Genomic DNA, 16,474 nt, shown 5'->3' with positions numbered 1-16,474 from the left:
GCGAGCTCACTCACCTCTCGCATCCTCAGCAACAGGGAAGAAACAGATATTTAAGGGTCATGTAATGTGCCCAGCCAGGCTGTTAGAGCCACTGTGAGTGGCACCTGTGGGTGTGCCAACCGTTCTCCACCTCCTCAGATTGAGACATCCAGAGACAGCCACCTGGCTAGGGATCATCTACAAGAGTTTAATTCAGACCATTTTCTTTGGGGACCACTAAAACCTCCTAAACATAAAACTACCCCCACCCTCATGTCAGAGGTACAAATAGATAGGAATAGTACTTTCTGGTACATTATACTCCCTCCTCCCTGGTAAATAAGTTGCTAGTTTAAAAGTCTGTGGCTCCAGCTATTCAGAAGACTGAAGCAAGATATTCATAAGTTCAAGGCCAGCTAGGCAACTTAATGAGACCATGTCTCAAAAAAACATTGTGAGAGGGAGGCACCAAGATGGCAGAGTGGTAAGCAACAGAGAAAGAGCCTCTCTGAGTGTTGCCATCCAGATGCTGGAATATAGCAACATGAGGAAGACAAGACAAAGGGAAGTGGGTTCCCTGGACCCAGGAAGGATCTGATGTGTGAACTGAAGCCCACAGAGAGGGGAAGGGAGAAACTTCAATGAAGAGGAAGGAGGTAGCTGGCAGCACCTTCTCCCTGAGATGGGACTCACTGCACAAGAGTTGTTCAAACCTACAGACAGATGCTGACTACTCGCGACCTCAGAGGCCTCCACAGAGAGACACAGCAGTGGAAGGGAGCAGTGCACGTTACTGACTGCACTAACTTGCAGTGAGTGCTGAGGGCTCAGTTCATCCCATGAGAAAGAGAAATTGGCTGGAAGTCATCTTGGAGAGGGACCGACTGAGCTCAGATTTCAGAGCCACTGCCAGCTTTATGTAGTGGCTCCCAGCTGGGCTCAGGCCCTTGGAAGGTGCACTGACAGCTGCAGGCTGAATGAGTCTGGTCTCAGCCAGAAGGGGCAGGCTTGCTGAGATTATCCACTACCCCATCAAAAAGGTATTGCTGGATTGCTAGGATAAATAAACACAGATTAGGACTCTGTCTTCACATGTTGCCTACCAGTAACAGCAGAGACAAATCTGGAAGTTGACTGTTTTTTCTCTCTTTCTCTCTCTCTCTCTCTCTCTCTCTCTCTCTCTCTCTCTCTCTCTCTCTCTCTTTCTCTCATTTTTTGTTGTAGTGGTGGTAGTTTTGTTTTTGCTTTTTTGTTTTTTTTCTTTCATTGTTTGATTTTGTTTTTATATGAGTGTGAATATGGTTTCTAGCTGCTTTGTGGGTGTGGTGCTATTCTGTTCTTTTTATATCTTCCTTCTCTCTTTCTCTCCAGTCCTCTGCACTAGTTTCCCAAAGGCAAAGTGATACCCCTTTGTCCTCCAGTCTTACTTTTAATCTCTTCCTCTTCTTTTACCTCTCTATTTTTTCCCTAACCCCTTTTAAATTTTAACCCTTGAAGGTAAACTTGATATATTAAGGATTTACATTCTGCATATAATTTTCTGGTCTGTTTTAGATTTTGTTATATATTCCACAACCCTAGTTCATACAGTTAAAGCTGGCAAATTAATGGATGCCTCAGTTTCTCATTTTCTAGGCTGTGACTATTGCTAATGTTATTGCTAATGGTACTACTTTAGCCAAAAGTGACATAACTGTTCTAAACAGCTATTCTTCCTGGTATTCCAAGACTGAGCTTGACTAAGGGTCACAGAAAATACTGTGGCACAGTGCCAAAGAACCATGGGCTGGGCCACACAGGCAGCAACTTCTCATTCCCAACAAATTTAAGATGTAGGACCTTGCAACAGACTCATAATCCAAAAAGCAGTTACACTGAAAGACACCTCAGAGAAGTAGTCATTTCCTAAGGGTTCTAAATATTAGCAACAAAGCAACCCACCATAGGCAGTTTACAAGCATAAACCCAGGAATAAAAGTAAAAAAAGAAAAGCAAATGAGAAGACACTTAAACAAGATGCAACCCCAGACATCCAGTTCACCAAAGGCAGGCCCAAGGGGCAATGAGGTAAGACAATCTGAAAACCAGCCACCTGGCCTCTCTGAAGTGGTAACTATAAAACAATTGAATGAGGCTCTAGGAAAAATAAAATCAGAAATAATTTCTCAGATAACTGCAGAGATGGTGTCCACAATGCAAACCATGTTTAGTGACTCTAGAACAGATATAGACAAAAAAGTAGAGGATCTTAAGAATATGGAAACCATAAGTGCTCAGTATAGGAAAGAAATGGAATCCATATGACAGATTCAAGCAGATATACAGCGGGATAAAAATTCCATTCAAAGTATCTGTAGCAAATTAAATCAGTGTGAGGCCAGGATCTCAGATATGGAAGACAGGCTTGCAGTTAATGATCATGAAAAAGAGATTCCTTAAAAATAGCAAGGGACTATGAGAAATCAATCCAGCAGCTGCTGGATGAGGCAAAGAAGAGTAATTTAAGATTGATTATAGTCAATGAAAAAGCAGGAGATGGCACAAATGATATAAAAAGAAAAGTTCACAGATGTCATGGCAGAAAACTTCCCTGGTAGGAAAAAAGAATCTGATATACATATAAGTGAGGCATTTAGAATGCCAGTTAGCCATGATCAAAACACATCTACAGCCAGGTATACCATAATCAAAATTCCAGAAATTCAACAGAAGAACAGAATCTTAAAAGCTGTTGGAGGAAAAAAAAAATAATTTCTAAAGTAAAGCCCATCAAAATCACAGTTGACATCTCAGCACAAACCCTCAAATCAAGGAGAGCTTGGAGTAAAGTATTGCAAGTTCTAAAGGAAAACAGTCTTCAACCCAGACTGATGTACCCTGCAAAACTATGTTTCAAGACTGGTATAGAAATAAGATACTTTCATGACAAAGAGTATCTGAGGAAATTTATGACTACCAAACCAGAACTCCAAATTTGACATATATATAAGTGAAGGACATTTTTGAAGGACATTCTAGAAAAACATAACAAGGACTACAACTCCATGAACCCCAACAGAAGGAATCCACTGGGCAAGGCAGAAAATTAGAGGGAGGGGAAAAAAGGGGGGAAAGCCAACAACAGGAAAATAACATGACAAAGATAAGTCAATACATACCAGTTATAACCATGAATGTTAATGGTCTCAACTCACCAGTAAAAAAATATAGACTGGAAGAATGGATCAAGAAGCAAGATCCAACAAATATGCTGTATACAAGAAGCACATTTAATTTAAAAGCACATTTAATTCATAGACTTAAAGTGAAAGGATGGAAAACAATACTCCATGCAACAGGAACCCATAGAAAAGCAAGCATAGCTATTCTATTTGCAGACAAAGTGAATTTCAAGATTAAGAGACACAAAGAAGGTCACTACATCCTTGTAAAGGGAACAATCCAAGAGGAAGAGATAAAAGGCATAAATATATATGCAACAAATACCCATGCACCCATCTATATAAAAAAATAGTAACAGGCATGAAAAATCAGATAAGCACTAATACAATTTTACTGGGGAATCTCAAGGCCCCACTGTCACAAAAAGACAGATCAACTAGACATGACACTCTACATAGAAGACACCAAAAAAATCCACTAAAAAGCCACTAGATTTAATAAGCAAATTCAGTAGTGTAGCTAGATACAAAGTCATTACTCAAAAATCAGTACAGCCTTCCTGTACATGAATAGCAAATTCACTGAGAGAAATTAGGGAAACAACACTCTTCACAATAGCACTGAAAAAAGTGAAATACCTAGGAATCAATCTAACAAAGGATGTAAAAGACATCTACATTGAAAATTACAGCACTCTGAAAAAGGAGATTGAAGCAGATACCAGAAAATGAAAGATATCTCTTGCTGATGGGTAGGAAGAACCAAAATAGTGAACATGGCCATACTTCTAAAACTGTTATACAGATTTAATGTAAGGCTAATACAAATTTCAACAGTATATCTCACCAAATTAGAGAAAACAATTCTAAAATTCATTTGGAACCAGAAGAGACCTAGAATAGCAAAGGCAATTCTGGGCAACAAAGGCAAGGCCAGGGGCATCATAATCCCTGATTTGAAATTGTACTATAAAACTACTGTGATAAAAACAGCATGGTACTGGCAAAAAAAGACCTGAAGATAAATGGAACAGATTAGAAGATGCAGAAACAACTCCAGACATACTCAGCCACCTTATCTTTGACAAAGGTGACAAACACATTTTATTGGAAGAAAGATAGCCTCTTTAATAAATGGTGCTGGAAAAACTGGCTCTGCACATGCTGAGGATTAAGAATGGACCCATATCTTTCACCATGCACTAAAATAAATTCAATATGGATCAAAGATATAAATATTAAAACAGAAACATTAAATATGCTGGAAGAGAGAATAGGTAAAACTCTTGAAGACATTGGTGTGGGCAAAGACTATGAATAAAACCCCAATCACACAAGAACTATCACAAAGAATCAACAACTGGGATTTCATCTTATTAAAAAGCTTCTGCACAGCAAGAGAAACCAGCAACAGAGTGAAGAGACAACCCACAATGTGGGAGAAATGTTTGCCAGATATTCCTCAGACAAAGGATTACTATGGAGAACATATAAAGAAAACAAACAAACAAAAAATTAGACCTCCTAAACTTAAAGTGTCAATTCATAAATGGGCATCTGAGATGAATATACACTTCTCAGATGAAGAAATACAAATAGCAAATACATATATGAAAAAAATGTTCAGCATCACTGATCATACAAGAGATGCAAATTAAAAGAACACTGAGATTCCATTTCACACCAGCAAGAATGGCTACCACCAAGAAATCAACCAATAACAAATCCCGGAGGGGCTGTGGGGGAAAAGGAATGCTTCTCCACTGGTGGTGGGAATGTAGACTGGTGTGATAGGTGTGGAAATCATTGTGGAGACTCCTCAATAAACTAGGATTGGAGGTCCCATTTGACCAAGCTCATTTCCTTCTGGGTATCTTCCCAGAAGCATTAAAAACATCACACCACAGCGATATATGTGCACCCATGTTTATAGCAGGACAATTTGTAACAGCTAGATCTTGGAAACAACCCAAATACCCATCACATCAGGAATGAATAAAAAAGATGTGGTCTTTTTATACAATGGACTACTAGTCAGCCATAAGGAAGAATAAATTGGAGTCTTTTATAGGTAAATAGATGCAATTCTAGACCATACTCATCAGTGAAATTCAACAGAAGCACATGTGTAAACATCATATTGTGAGTAAATAAGATCCAAAATGTACAAGAGATATTGTAAAATAGGAAGAAACTTCAAACGGAAAGAGAAACTGGGATGGAGGAAAAGAGAAAAGAAGGAAGGGAAAAGAAATATATATATTAGTTAAGGTAGCTATGCTATTAATTTCCCTTACTTCACTGAAAACAAAAGTTTGTGCTAATATTTATGGACAATTAATTACCTATATTTTGTACTTTGAGTAACTAAGTTAAATGTAACAATACAAAATGTATTAACCATTGTTATTCTCCTATTGTCTTGTTTTGAAATTTTGTATTTTTTTTCGCTTTAAAATAAAAAACAGGGGCTGGGGATTTAGCTCAGCGGCACAAGTGCCTGCCTGGCAAGCACAAGGTCCTGAGTTCGATTCCCAGTACCAAGAAAATTAAAAAATTAAAAATAAAATAAAATAAACATTGTGAATCAAAGATGCTTTCATTTTATTTGTGTAGCACAACTTAAAATGGCTAGTCAAGGGCCTGGGATGTAGCTCAGTGGCACAAGCTCCTGCCTGGCAAGTGCAAGATCCTGAGTTCAATCCCTGGTACAAAAAAAAAATGGCTAGTGGTGTAGTTCAGTGGTAAAGCATTTGCCAGACCCTGAATTCCATCCACAGCACTAAGAAAGAAAGAAGCAAACAAGCAAGAGGAGAAGAGAAGAGAAGAGAAGAGAAGAGAAGAGAAGAGAAGAGAAGAAAGTAGGAAAAGAAGTAGAAATTGAAATCAGCAATCTGGGCTTAGTTTGTGGATTTGTTTCACATCTGGACCATGGGGTGTGAACCAGCAAGAAGTGCTGTACTGTATTCTCTGTCCTCACTTCTGCTTCCTTGGGGGTTACTTCTTAAACTCAGCTGAGATGTTTTGCTTCATCAAAGATCAACTATGAAAACCATGTACTATAAATTTAAATTAATTTTAGTTACATCATGAAAAGCAAATATTTTGACAGACACTTCTGAATCAACAAAAGAGGAATGTGACTAATCCCTCGAACACGGCGGGGTAGACAGGTCACAGGAACGACTTATCGTGCTTTTGTCTGGGTGCTGAGCAGTCAGTGCTACGCAGGTGAGACAGTGCCTTTTTACCCAGGTCGTTCTCCAGAGCAATCAAACTGAAATCGCCTTTGAAGGTTTTACATCTCGATGGGCACAGATTAGATTTGGTCTCCTGATGCTCACTTTATGTTCAATGAACACTTTTTACAAGTATTTTGAAAAATGAAGATGAAAAGCTTGCAAAGCTTTCCTTTGATAAAAGTAATTGAGGCATGAAAATTCAAATAACAAGTCAGTAGAAAAGCAGCACAGTAAAAAAAAAAAAAGTACAGATATCAAAATAATAGCCAGAAGCATCTGATGAATAATGCATACTCAGGGTATGTATGTTAACATATTTTCAAGAGTTTTAACACAGCTCTAGATTTTTAATGCCTGCTGATTTACCACTACGAAAAAGTAAGTAAATCAAAATTTTGAAAACTTACTTCAAGAGGCTAACAGAATAGTAGGATTTTTCTGTTTATCTTCATAATATTTATTTATGAATAGTATTATTAAAAAGTTATTTTTGGAGATGTATTGTAATAAGCATGAGAAAAGAAGTAATACCATATGCAGCATTTCAACAATCTAGTTTCTTAAGCATTAATTTAAAAAAACTCACAACTTTACATAATTATATTCATGACCTATTAAAACCTTCTAAGAGCCATAAGCCATTTACTATATTACCATTAATATTATATAAGCGAAAACTTATAAGGAAAACTAAGGAAATTGAATGAATATGTCAGAATTAGAATTATTCAGTTGGATAGCAGAATCCTGTCCTTTCCCTTGGATGCTACAATCTTTTCTCTCTGAAGATACGTGTAATATACTCACACCTGAATACCCAGGTGCAGTGAACATACACACACACATAATTTACACATATTTATAGATGTTGACATCTGAAACCGCAAAGTGATGAGCCCATCGAGACCGTGAAGAACCAACCTGGTGTCACCACCACTCCATTCCCGTTGACCACAGCCCTCTCCTCCTCGTCCTCCTCTGGAGGCTCTATGCTTGCTTTCTCCATGTTGCTCACTGATTTGTTTCTCTTTCGTTTTCCTTCGGCACTTGGAGTGGCTCCCGGAAGGATGTGGTCTGTTACATTTAATAATAACGGTGCCGGTTCAGCTGGAGGCTTTGGGGTACCGTAGTAATTATCTGCAAATGATACCAAAACATTCTGGAGTCATTCTTTCTCCAAATGTGGATGTGATTTGTAAAGAATGGCAGTTATATCAACCAGTGATTATCGTGTTTTATACATACATAGACACGCACACATACACACATAGTTTTATATTACAAATATATACACACATAAATATATCTGTCGTTTCTATTGCATTAAACTTTAATGCATAAAGATACAGATGAATCCTTTTGGTGCCATGTTTGCTTTAAGTCAAAATATAGCCTTGTGCATTATTCCTAAATGGTACACAGTTAATGTCAAAATTATTCAAAAAATTTTTGGTAACAAGACTTGAACATAAACTTTTAAAAATAATTATGTGAAGAGTGCAGGTGGTATTTGCTTTTGAGTTTTATTGTTGTTGCTTGCCCCTCACACTGCTGTGGAAAAGCAAAGCACCTTGAGCTTCAGGGTGGAGGGTGACCGTCCTGGGCATGGCCGCACCCTGCTAGGCTGCATCTGTGCCCGCTCAGGGGCGCCCACGGCTGCTGACGGTGGAGCTGCTGCCGAATCACTCTTCCTTTCATCACTCTCTCCCTGCAGCCTAGTACTGAACCAGGGAGTCATTTGCTTCCCTACCAATCTGTGAGCTTCTTGTAAAAAAGGGAGACTCATTCATACTTAGATCTGTGATGAGAACCTCGTGCATAGTAAGCATGGAATAAAAGCTTACTACTTAAGCATATATGTTTGCCTTTGTATGCTTAAGACAAATTGCTTAGTATTTCAGATATTTTCCAATTGCCATTGGTAAAGAACATAGGTGTTGCTTTTTTAAAAATGAGTCTCAGATTCTTAACACCATCTGCAAATGCATGTCGGTGTTTTCCACGAATGGAGTAATCTGTGCCTCTTCTTTGCTCCCTCACTGAAATCGCTGTGGGCACTGACTGTGCGCCTTGCAGTGCAGGATGTGTTGGAGGAAATGATGACGGGCATAAACTCGGGGTGTGGAGTGGAGGGCCGGTGTTGACAGCCAGCAGAGAGCATGCTAACCTGAAGCAGGATTGAGCTCTGTGGTCAGGGGTGCGCAGGAGGAAGGGGGCAGCCTCTCTACCTATGGAAGCCTCGCAGACAGATGTCAGGGAGGGCAGTGTGCTGCGGTGGGAGTTGGACTTCCCTCTGCGTATCACCACAACTCTCACAGCTCACTTACACTCAGGGAGCCTGCGTGCGAGAGCAACGGCAGTAGTTGTCCTAGTCACTTGTGTCGGGGACTGTCGGCAACCATACCCTACTCTGCTGAAACGCGAGAAAGGTGTGCTCAAAAGACGTGAGATGGTCGTCTGAGAGGAAGGGCTGAAAAGCTTTGGTGGGAGTGGGAGGTGGCAAGGGGGTCTGGGCAGGACACCACTCTGGCTTAGTTGGCTCTGGACGCTGAAGGCTGTAGCTGGCTCCCCGGCCCGGCACAGACTGACTCAGAGGAAAGAATCCAGCTGAGCACCTCGCCGTTCTGATTCATTCTGTCCACAGTAAGCTCCCAGGCAGGCCTGGAGTTGGCCAAACCCCAATCACAGCAAAGTGCTACCTTCCATCCCTCCCCTCCCCAGGGTCTGCTCAAATAAAAAGGGCTTTGGGGTGCTGGGCAGGCAGAAATACCAAAGCCCCCTTCCTCCCTGGGTCTTGATGAAGGTGAACCAGTGTATGAGGAAGAAAGTCACAAGCTACAAAGCTGCAGGGTGTCACAGTGGCATGGGCTCAAGCTGGCACGGGGGCATAGGCTCTGAAGGCGGCCACACCCCGGATGCTGGCACTAGCTTTCATAGATCTCCACAGTTGTCATGGCGATACAAGAAAAAACCGTACTTTGTAAAACTGTTCTTACAGATATCATACCTTTTTTTTCTTGACAGAGGCCCACAGAGTGGACGACACACATCTTGGCAGCTTGCTAATTTGATTTAGAGTATTTCAAACAAGTCAAATCTTTATATATCCTGGCCAAATTCTGAACAAACAAAAATTACTAGTTGCTCCCTAGAAGCTGATACACCATTACAGTCCAGCATTCTGAACGGCAAGAAAACTCTCCCTGCCATGCTTTCTAGGGACTCTTAGCACATACTGCTTGTCTAATAAACATCATCTGAGCTAGTAAATAATCCCTGAACAGCTCAATGAATATGATTTCCAGTAGCATTTTGCAATCTTTAATCCCTTTAAGTATACAGAGTACTAACAAAAATGGATCACACTTTAGTCTTTTTCCTTGTTCGTCTTTCAAGTTTCAAATGTTCCTGAGGTAGCCAACTTTTTACTAATTATAAAAAGTACATAGCACAGGCTAAAATAGGTATAAATTAATAGATCCTGTTGAATTCATATTATTAATTATACTTTTTTGTATGGTATGATTTTAAATTATACAGCAATATTTTTCTTTAGTATGATTTTAAAAATTAATACACCAGTAAATTTTGGGTGTAAAAATGTACAACTCATTAGGAAAGACATTAAAATTATTTTCATTAGCAAAAATAGCAGTTTTAAGAGAGGATAGAAATGACCTGTGTAATGACTATTAGAGAAATATAATGATGGGGAATAAGCTATTATGTCACACCATGATTTTTACCCCTTGCCTAGGAAACACCTAGACACCATCTGAAAGACCAGCCCAGCAGTCACTTAGCCAAGCAAAGTGTCTCTCCGATAAAACTATGTACAAATCCACGCACAAGGAGAAAAATGTGCCTTTTCAGGAACATGTTTTCAGAACAAAATAAACACCCAAATGTTTAAAAGTATAATTTGGAAATATTTTCCTACTAAGAATGAAGTGGTGCAATATACTGCCAGGATTTAGTAAATGTCAAGCCTCGAAAAACAAACCAAAAAATATCTACAATGAAATGTGGTATTCAATGGCAAAGACGCTGGCGACTGAGTTAAAGCTGACTCTGAACCCCGGGTGGCTGATTCTATTCCCCTGAGGGCTGCTGTCTGGGGATGCCAGTCCCTGAAGGACCCGCAGACTGGGCTTGGTGCTGCGTGACTGTTGTCCCAGCACTTGGAGGCTGAGGCAAGAGGGTTATTCAAGGACAGGAGCTCCAAACCTAAGTGGGCAATGTACCGCGACCCCATCTCAAAGATAATAACTTTTTAAAAATCAGTGGTAACTACTATTACTATTATTACCAGAACCACTGCCACAATTCACCAAGCTGAACACGTAATAGACATTTCACATATGAAGGCTTGGTGGGGATTAGAGCAACTCTTAGCCTACAAGGATCTCACAGAGATGAACAACGGCACAGACAAACGGCATAACTGGATCTGATGCTCAGGACCTGTGCACTCCTCCTGGCATCTATTCATCTCTACACAGTACGAAGTCATGTTCTGCCACTGTACTTAAGAGCGTAGAAGCCCCCCAGAATTAAAACGTTTCCCAGTATCTTAAATGGGGCAAGTAAAAAACCTACACCTGCTTGATTTAAGACTGCATCTCTTTTCGAAATGCTGTTACCTCTCGTGAGAGAAAAATAAAAGAGGTGATACAATCTTCAGCTGGCTCAGAAATATACAAAAAGCCTTCATTTAAAGCCAATGAGCACAAAATATCCGTTTCAAAAGAGAAAGGCAATACGGCTACCAAAATATACAATAGGGACATTTTATGTGATTTTCCTCAACTTTTCTTCCAAAAATAATTGTGTGCACAGTTTGGGGAGAAGGCGGGACAAAATAGGCTTCTCTAGAGCACTTTTCACTGAATGTATTTGTGAAGAACGACCTACACATGGAGACTTTCATGTAACTTTAATATCAAATCTCACTAATGTACTGTGGCCTCAAAATATCCACTTGATTCTGTCATATTTGCATCCCCTATAAACTCACAGTCTCATTTTCAGTTAATGTCTGGAAAATAAAGTGGCAATTACTTGAGGAGCCCCAATGTGTCACTCAGTTAGTTCTAGCTCCTTTTTTCCATACAGCTGTAGCTAGGAAAGAGTCAATCAGGGTGAGTACACCCATTTCTAACGTGAAAAATGGAAAGGCTTTTAGAAATTTGAATAAAATGAATAAACCATCAACAATTTATAATATAATAATAAAACCATTCAGTAAATGCCCACTTGCACTGCCCAGGGTTATCCTCAGTCATGGTAGAGGTGAAGGAAAGCAATTCACAGCACCGCTAGGAACTCAACCCTGCCAGGAAAGTCCTTGCCAACTTGACCCCAGCATCCCCAAAAGATGAGAATTGCTTTCTGAGTAACTTTTCGTTACTGTATTAGAAAGCCACCATAGAATTATGCCCACGCTTTCTCTACTTCTAGCAAAATAAGGTTTTGATAGAAGTCTTTGTCCCAGTTTATCTTTTCTTTCTAAAAAAATTAATTATCAGTACACGTGTGTAGCACATTCTGTGGGTGGAGCTGGTGGTGGTACATAACACATCTCGCGCTTCACCTGCCCTCCCATCTCTTCTCCTCTGCCATTCTGCAAAAGACCTGTCTCCCAGGTTCCCGTATCTAACTTTTGTTTTGTTCATATTCATATTTTGGGTTTCCCATAGAAGACAAGCGGATTGAGAAGCTGTACCCTCTCAATGTATTTATGTTTTATCTTCCCAAGAAGATAAAAAAACTGTCTGTATTTGGTGTTAATGGTAAGACTAAGGGGAAAAGAGAATAGGAAACTATTGCAATGAATCTTAAAATATTCCTTTTTTGTATCTCCGGTTTTGTTGGACAGATGCCAAGACAGTATTTTCTGAGATGCACCATATCCTTTATGCTTTTAAATTCTGATATTATGACAATTAGTAGGAAAGAGAGTACTGACTAATTTTAGGTATGAGGAAATATAAAAACACTAGTAGCAAGTACCTTAAATACGTTCACTTACTTGCAACAATCAATCTCTTTAAACAAATCAGTTTTCATGACCAAAATGTAATTGATTAATTCACTTTTCTTTTTCAACTTTATATGGGGATGTTTATTCTGTTGTTTCAGCCCTTTGGTGTATAACAATATGTGTAGGTTTTACCTCAAATAATTGTAGATCACTCCATAGGGCAACCACTGAAGATAGGACTTATATATAAAGGTATCTGTTTCCAAGATACCTCAGAGATTAAAGTCATGACCCCATTTCCCCCCAATCTTCTCACTGCTTTTGTTTCCATCCTCGTAGTCAGAAAGAATCAATCTTGGATAATGGTTCGGTAAATGCGCTGCGACTGCCTACAGAGAATGCTTGGGCATGCATGGACCCAGTTCATCCCTGGGACCCCCGAAAGCTTGAGGACATGACCTTGTGGTGGAACAATGTGTGGCAAAATTTAAGTTGAAAATTAAGCTGAGAATTATATTCATTTTTTTTCATTTCCTGCAAGTAGTTTGCTACTTGGCCTTCTTAACAGTACCTGTGCAATCTGTCTCTGACATTAAACAGAGAAGCAGCTCATTTTCGGATCCAATCATAATTAATGTGTTAGAAAACCTGCCAGATCATAAGTAAACAATCATTTTAATCCATATCTGAGATTTAAATTTATAGTAGTAGACATGGATGCAACATGAGAGGATCCTAAATTCAAACTTGAAGGCTTGTTTCACGTATTAAGTGGATAGTAGTGAGTTAAAACTAGTCAAACCCCACCAGAACTCATGTCAGACACGCCAACAATCACAGTCTATAGTTAGCAAATTAGAAGTTCTACAAGTACCCAGAAAAAGTGTGTAAATATAACCCAACAAATTTCTACTTTTCTAAAATTGCGTTCCCTCCCAGAAAATAAGCCACATCTCATTTCAGAATGCTTTTGTCAACTGATTTTTGAAGTTATTTTTGTAGTAGCTCTAATGTTTAAATTTGGCCTGGACTGAAGAAAAAAAATCCAACATATCATTTTCTCATCATGTCATTAGGAGTTAGTAGCTTGAAACCAAGATGTAGAAACTCCCTAATGTCAAAAGATAAGGCCCTTTCCTTTTGAGGTGAGAAGTACTGATGTCATATGTGCCAGAGATAGGACATACATTCCAAGTGGTGTTTATGACTGGTACTTATACTGGACAATAGTAGCTGAGTCTTTGAGAATTCAGTGCTCTGCATAGCTTTCACAGTGTGCACAACTGTACACAAAGATGTGAACATTTGTAGTTTTGCATGTGGAGTTGAATGATTCTATAACCAACCAAACCTAAGAACTTCAAATTTGTTTAAAATTATTAGCGTTGGTTTTGCAACAGTTTCTCCCCAGTGATATCCACTCTGAATTTCACTGTCAGTTTCTTCATCAGTACCCTACAGAAAGTCATAGAAGTGGTTCAATTTAATGAACATTTTCCTAAGGTGTTTGCAAGTGCTCTGTGGTCATGCTGTCTGAATATTCACTTATACGTGCTAGCCAATGTGGGCAGGCATCGGACAAACCTGTGCTAAGTGAAACTGTCCACAGTCCGGGTCGGGTATGGGGTTCGTTCATATAAAGGAAATCAGATGTTCTTCCCATTAAGTATTATAAGAAAAGTTCAGTACTTCTCCCATCTGCACCAAACAATGTACTCCAAGAAATTATGCAAGGGATTCTTCAGGAGAACACCGAGAAGTCACAGGTGATTTTCAGTGGCAAATATGACTCTGCTTTCAAAATAAGACATTTGAACATTCATAGTTATAACAACATAAAAAATTTAAAAGCCCAATTCACAAGAACATCACTTTAAATAACTTCCTTGGAGGAGTATTGTTTAGAAAAAATAATGTGAGCTACAAAAGTCATTTGAAATTTTCTAGTTGTCCACATTGAAAGAGAAGGAAGTTGACATAATTTTAAGGATAAATCTGAAATATTTCTTTTTAATATATAATTAGTTTAGAGGTATTTGTGCAATTTCTGCTTTTTATGTTAAATCTTTGGGGCTCAGTCCATGGTCTACTGTTACAGCATACTGTCTTCAGGATCTCAGACCCTAATCCAAAAGACGGCGAATAGAATTTGGAAAGTAATTAGTCAATTAATAGGGAAATACATTTTTCAGAAGTGCTTTTGGTGCTCCTCAAATCACAACACAAAGTGCTATCCTGAGTAGTCAGGGTAGGGTAGATATGAAGACCTTCTTTTGTCAGGTAACTAAGAAAATGCCCATGTAAATATTTTTGGAAAAAACTATTCAGAAAAAAACACATAATGCCAGTTAGTAACAAATTTATAAGTCCACGTTTTTTAGTATAAACTCTTTTCATTTATGTTACTAAGAAATCTCTTTAAGATTTTACATTATTTAGTGATCTAGTGATTGAAAAAGTCTCTTCATTGCTAAGTAAATAAGTAGAAGTAAAATTTTAGTGAATTTATAAATGGACCTTGTACAAAGCTTAGTGGCTTCCTATGATAGTAATTGCAATTAAATTTACCTCTTCAAAACTTGTTGAAAAAAACCTGAACCTTTCAAGGACAATATTACATTTCTCATACAACATTTATGGCTTATCGTATAACTTCCTTCTCCCCAGGTGCTGTTAAATGTGATACTAAAATTTACTAAGATATTTAGGAGACCCAAAAGACTTTCTTTTTGTCACTGCCTTGCAAGTACAATACTCAGGGACATTTTGGATTAATCGTAATTTGATTGTCGGCTAATAACTAAACAAATTTGCAAAATACTGAGTCTCCAATTCCCAGCTCTTAATAAAGTTGGAAAAATTTAAAAATGAAATTTATTTCTAGTTGGAGAATTTGTGTGCTTGATTTTCCCAGATTTGGCATAATGGAAAGAGCTCTGCATATGGTGAAATGATCAGCATTCTAATCTACACTAGACTCCTAAATGACCTTGGATTAGACATTAATTGCCTCAGAATCCTAGTTTCTTCATTTGTGAAATTACAAAATTGGATCATATCTCTAAAGTCCTTCTAGTGTCCAAAACTTTATACTAAGAACAATTTAAAGAATGTAATGGCAACTGGTTCTATCTCATTGGCATCATACTGGAAAGTTCTGAATTGACAATGAATAGGTAAATAACAATAAACTAAAGGTAACAATTTCAATTACTTAAGAGCCTGGACTCATATGAATGTGGAGAATGCCATTTGACTATATGTTTATATTCCTTTGTACATTCCCTTCTGGGAAAGGGGCTGGAGTTTTACTCCAACTTCTTCTTCCAGCCCTTCGGTTTGCATTCATTTCCACTGGTAAATTAGACAATACTGAAAGTGTATCTTCCTTAGGATGTAAATTATGAGTACACTGTGAAAGGTCATATATAAAATATTTCAACTTTATGCTTTAGTCTATGTCACAATTTAATATTTCCTGATTTTTTTTTTAGAGTCAACATTTTCATTGCAATCATCTTGTGATCTTTGAGACACAAACTAAATGTTAGTGTATGGCTAAAGTTGGAAGCAATTTAGGTGTAAGAAGTACTAATTTGTAATCAAAAAAACAAATGACTAGGGGCTGGGGATTTAGCTCAGCGGCAAAGCGCCTGCCTGGCAAACGCAAGGTCATGAGTTCGGTTCCCGGTACCGGAGAAAAACCAAAAAAAGAAAAAAAAAAAAAAAAAAAAAAAAAAAGACTAACCCAAGAAAGCTAAATAAGAATCCCTAGTATCTAACCAAAAGTATTGTCTGCATGATGTCGGCAAGTCTTGAGCAACCCAATTTCCCATGTTAATCAATGTACACACTCTCTTTGTAAATCAAACTCATAATAAAGAAAACTCCATTGGAATGAATAATATTTTATATATTAGGCTCCAAGAACTAACCAATAATTATTTAAATAGGCATATTTTATTGAGGCATTTATTTATCCGTTCCTCAGGTTTTTAACTACAACTTTGTCTTGCATACCATTCTTCTCTTCCACAATAAAATATTAAAGTTCCACAAGTAAAATTTGTTGTACAAAAGATACTGAATCAATGAGAAGAGAGACAACT

At 38.3% G+C, this 16,474-nt stretch overlaps 1 protein-coding gene across 1 annotated transcript in view; it reads right to left on the bottom strand.

Moving 5' to 3' along the window:
* Magi2 (membrane associated guanylate kinase, WW and PDZ domain containing 2) overlaps window positions 1-16,474 on the bottom strand; it is a 555,913-nt gene that overhangs the window by 456,241 nt on the left and 83,198 nt on the right. Inside the window, exon 2 of the mRNA XM_013510511.1 lies at window positions 7,304-7,519. Within this exon, the coding sequence (XP_013365965.1) occupies window positions 7,304-7,519 (216 nt within the window). The remainder of the gene's footprint in view (window positions 1-7,303; window positions 7,520-16,474) is intronic.

This window comes from Chinchilla lanigera, unplaced genomic scaffold (assembly GCF_000276665.1).
Source record: "Chinchilla lanigera isolate Chin_1 unplaced genomic scaffold, ChiLan1.0 scaffold00009, whole genome shotgun sequence".
NCBI lineage: Eukaryota > Metazoa > Chordata > Mammalia > Rodentia > Chinchillidae > Chinchilla > Chinchilla lanigera.
The sequence above is the reverse complement of the archived record's forward strand: the minus strand, read 5'-3'. Positions and strand labels throughout refer to the sequence as shown.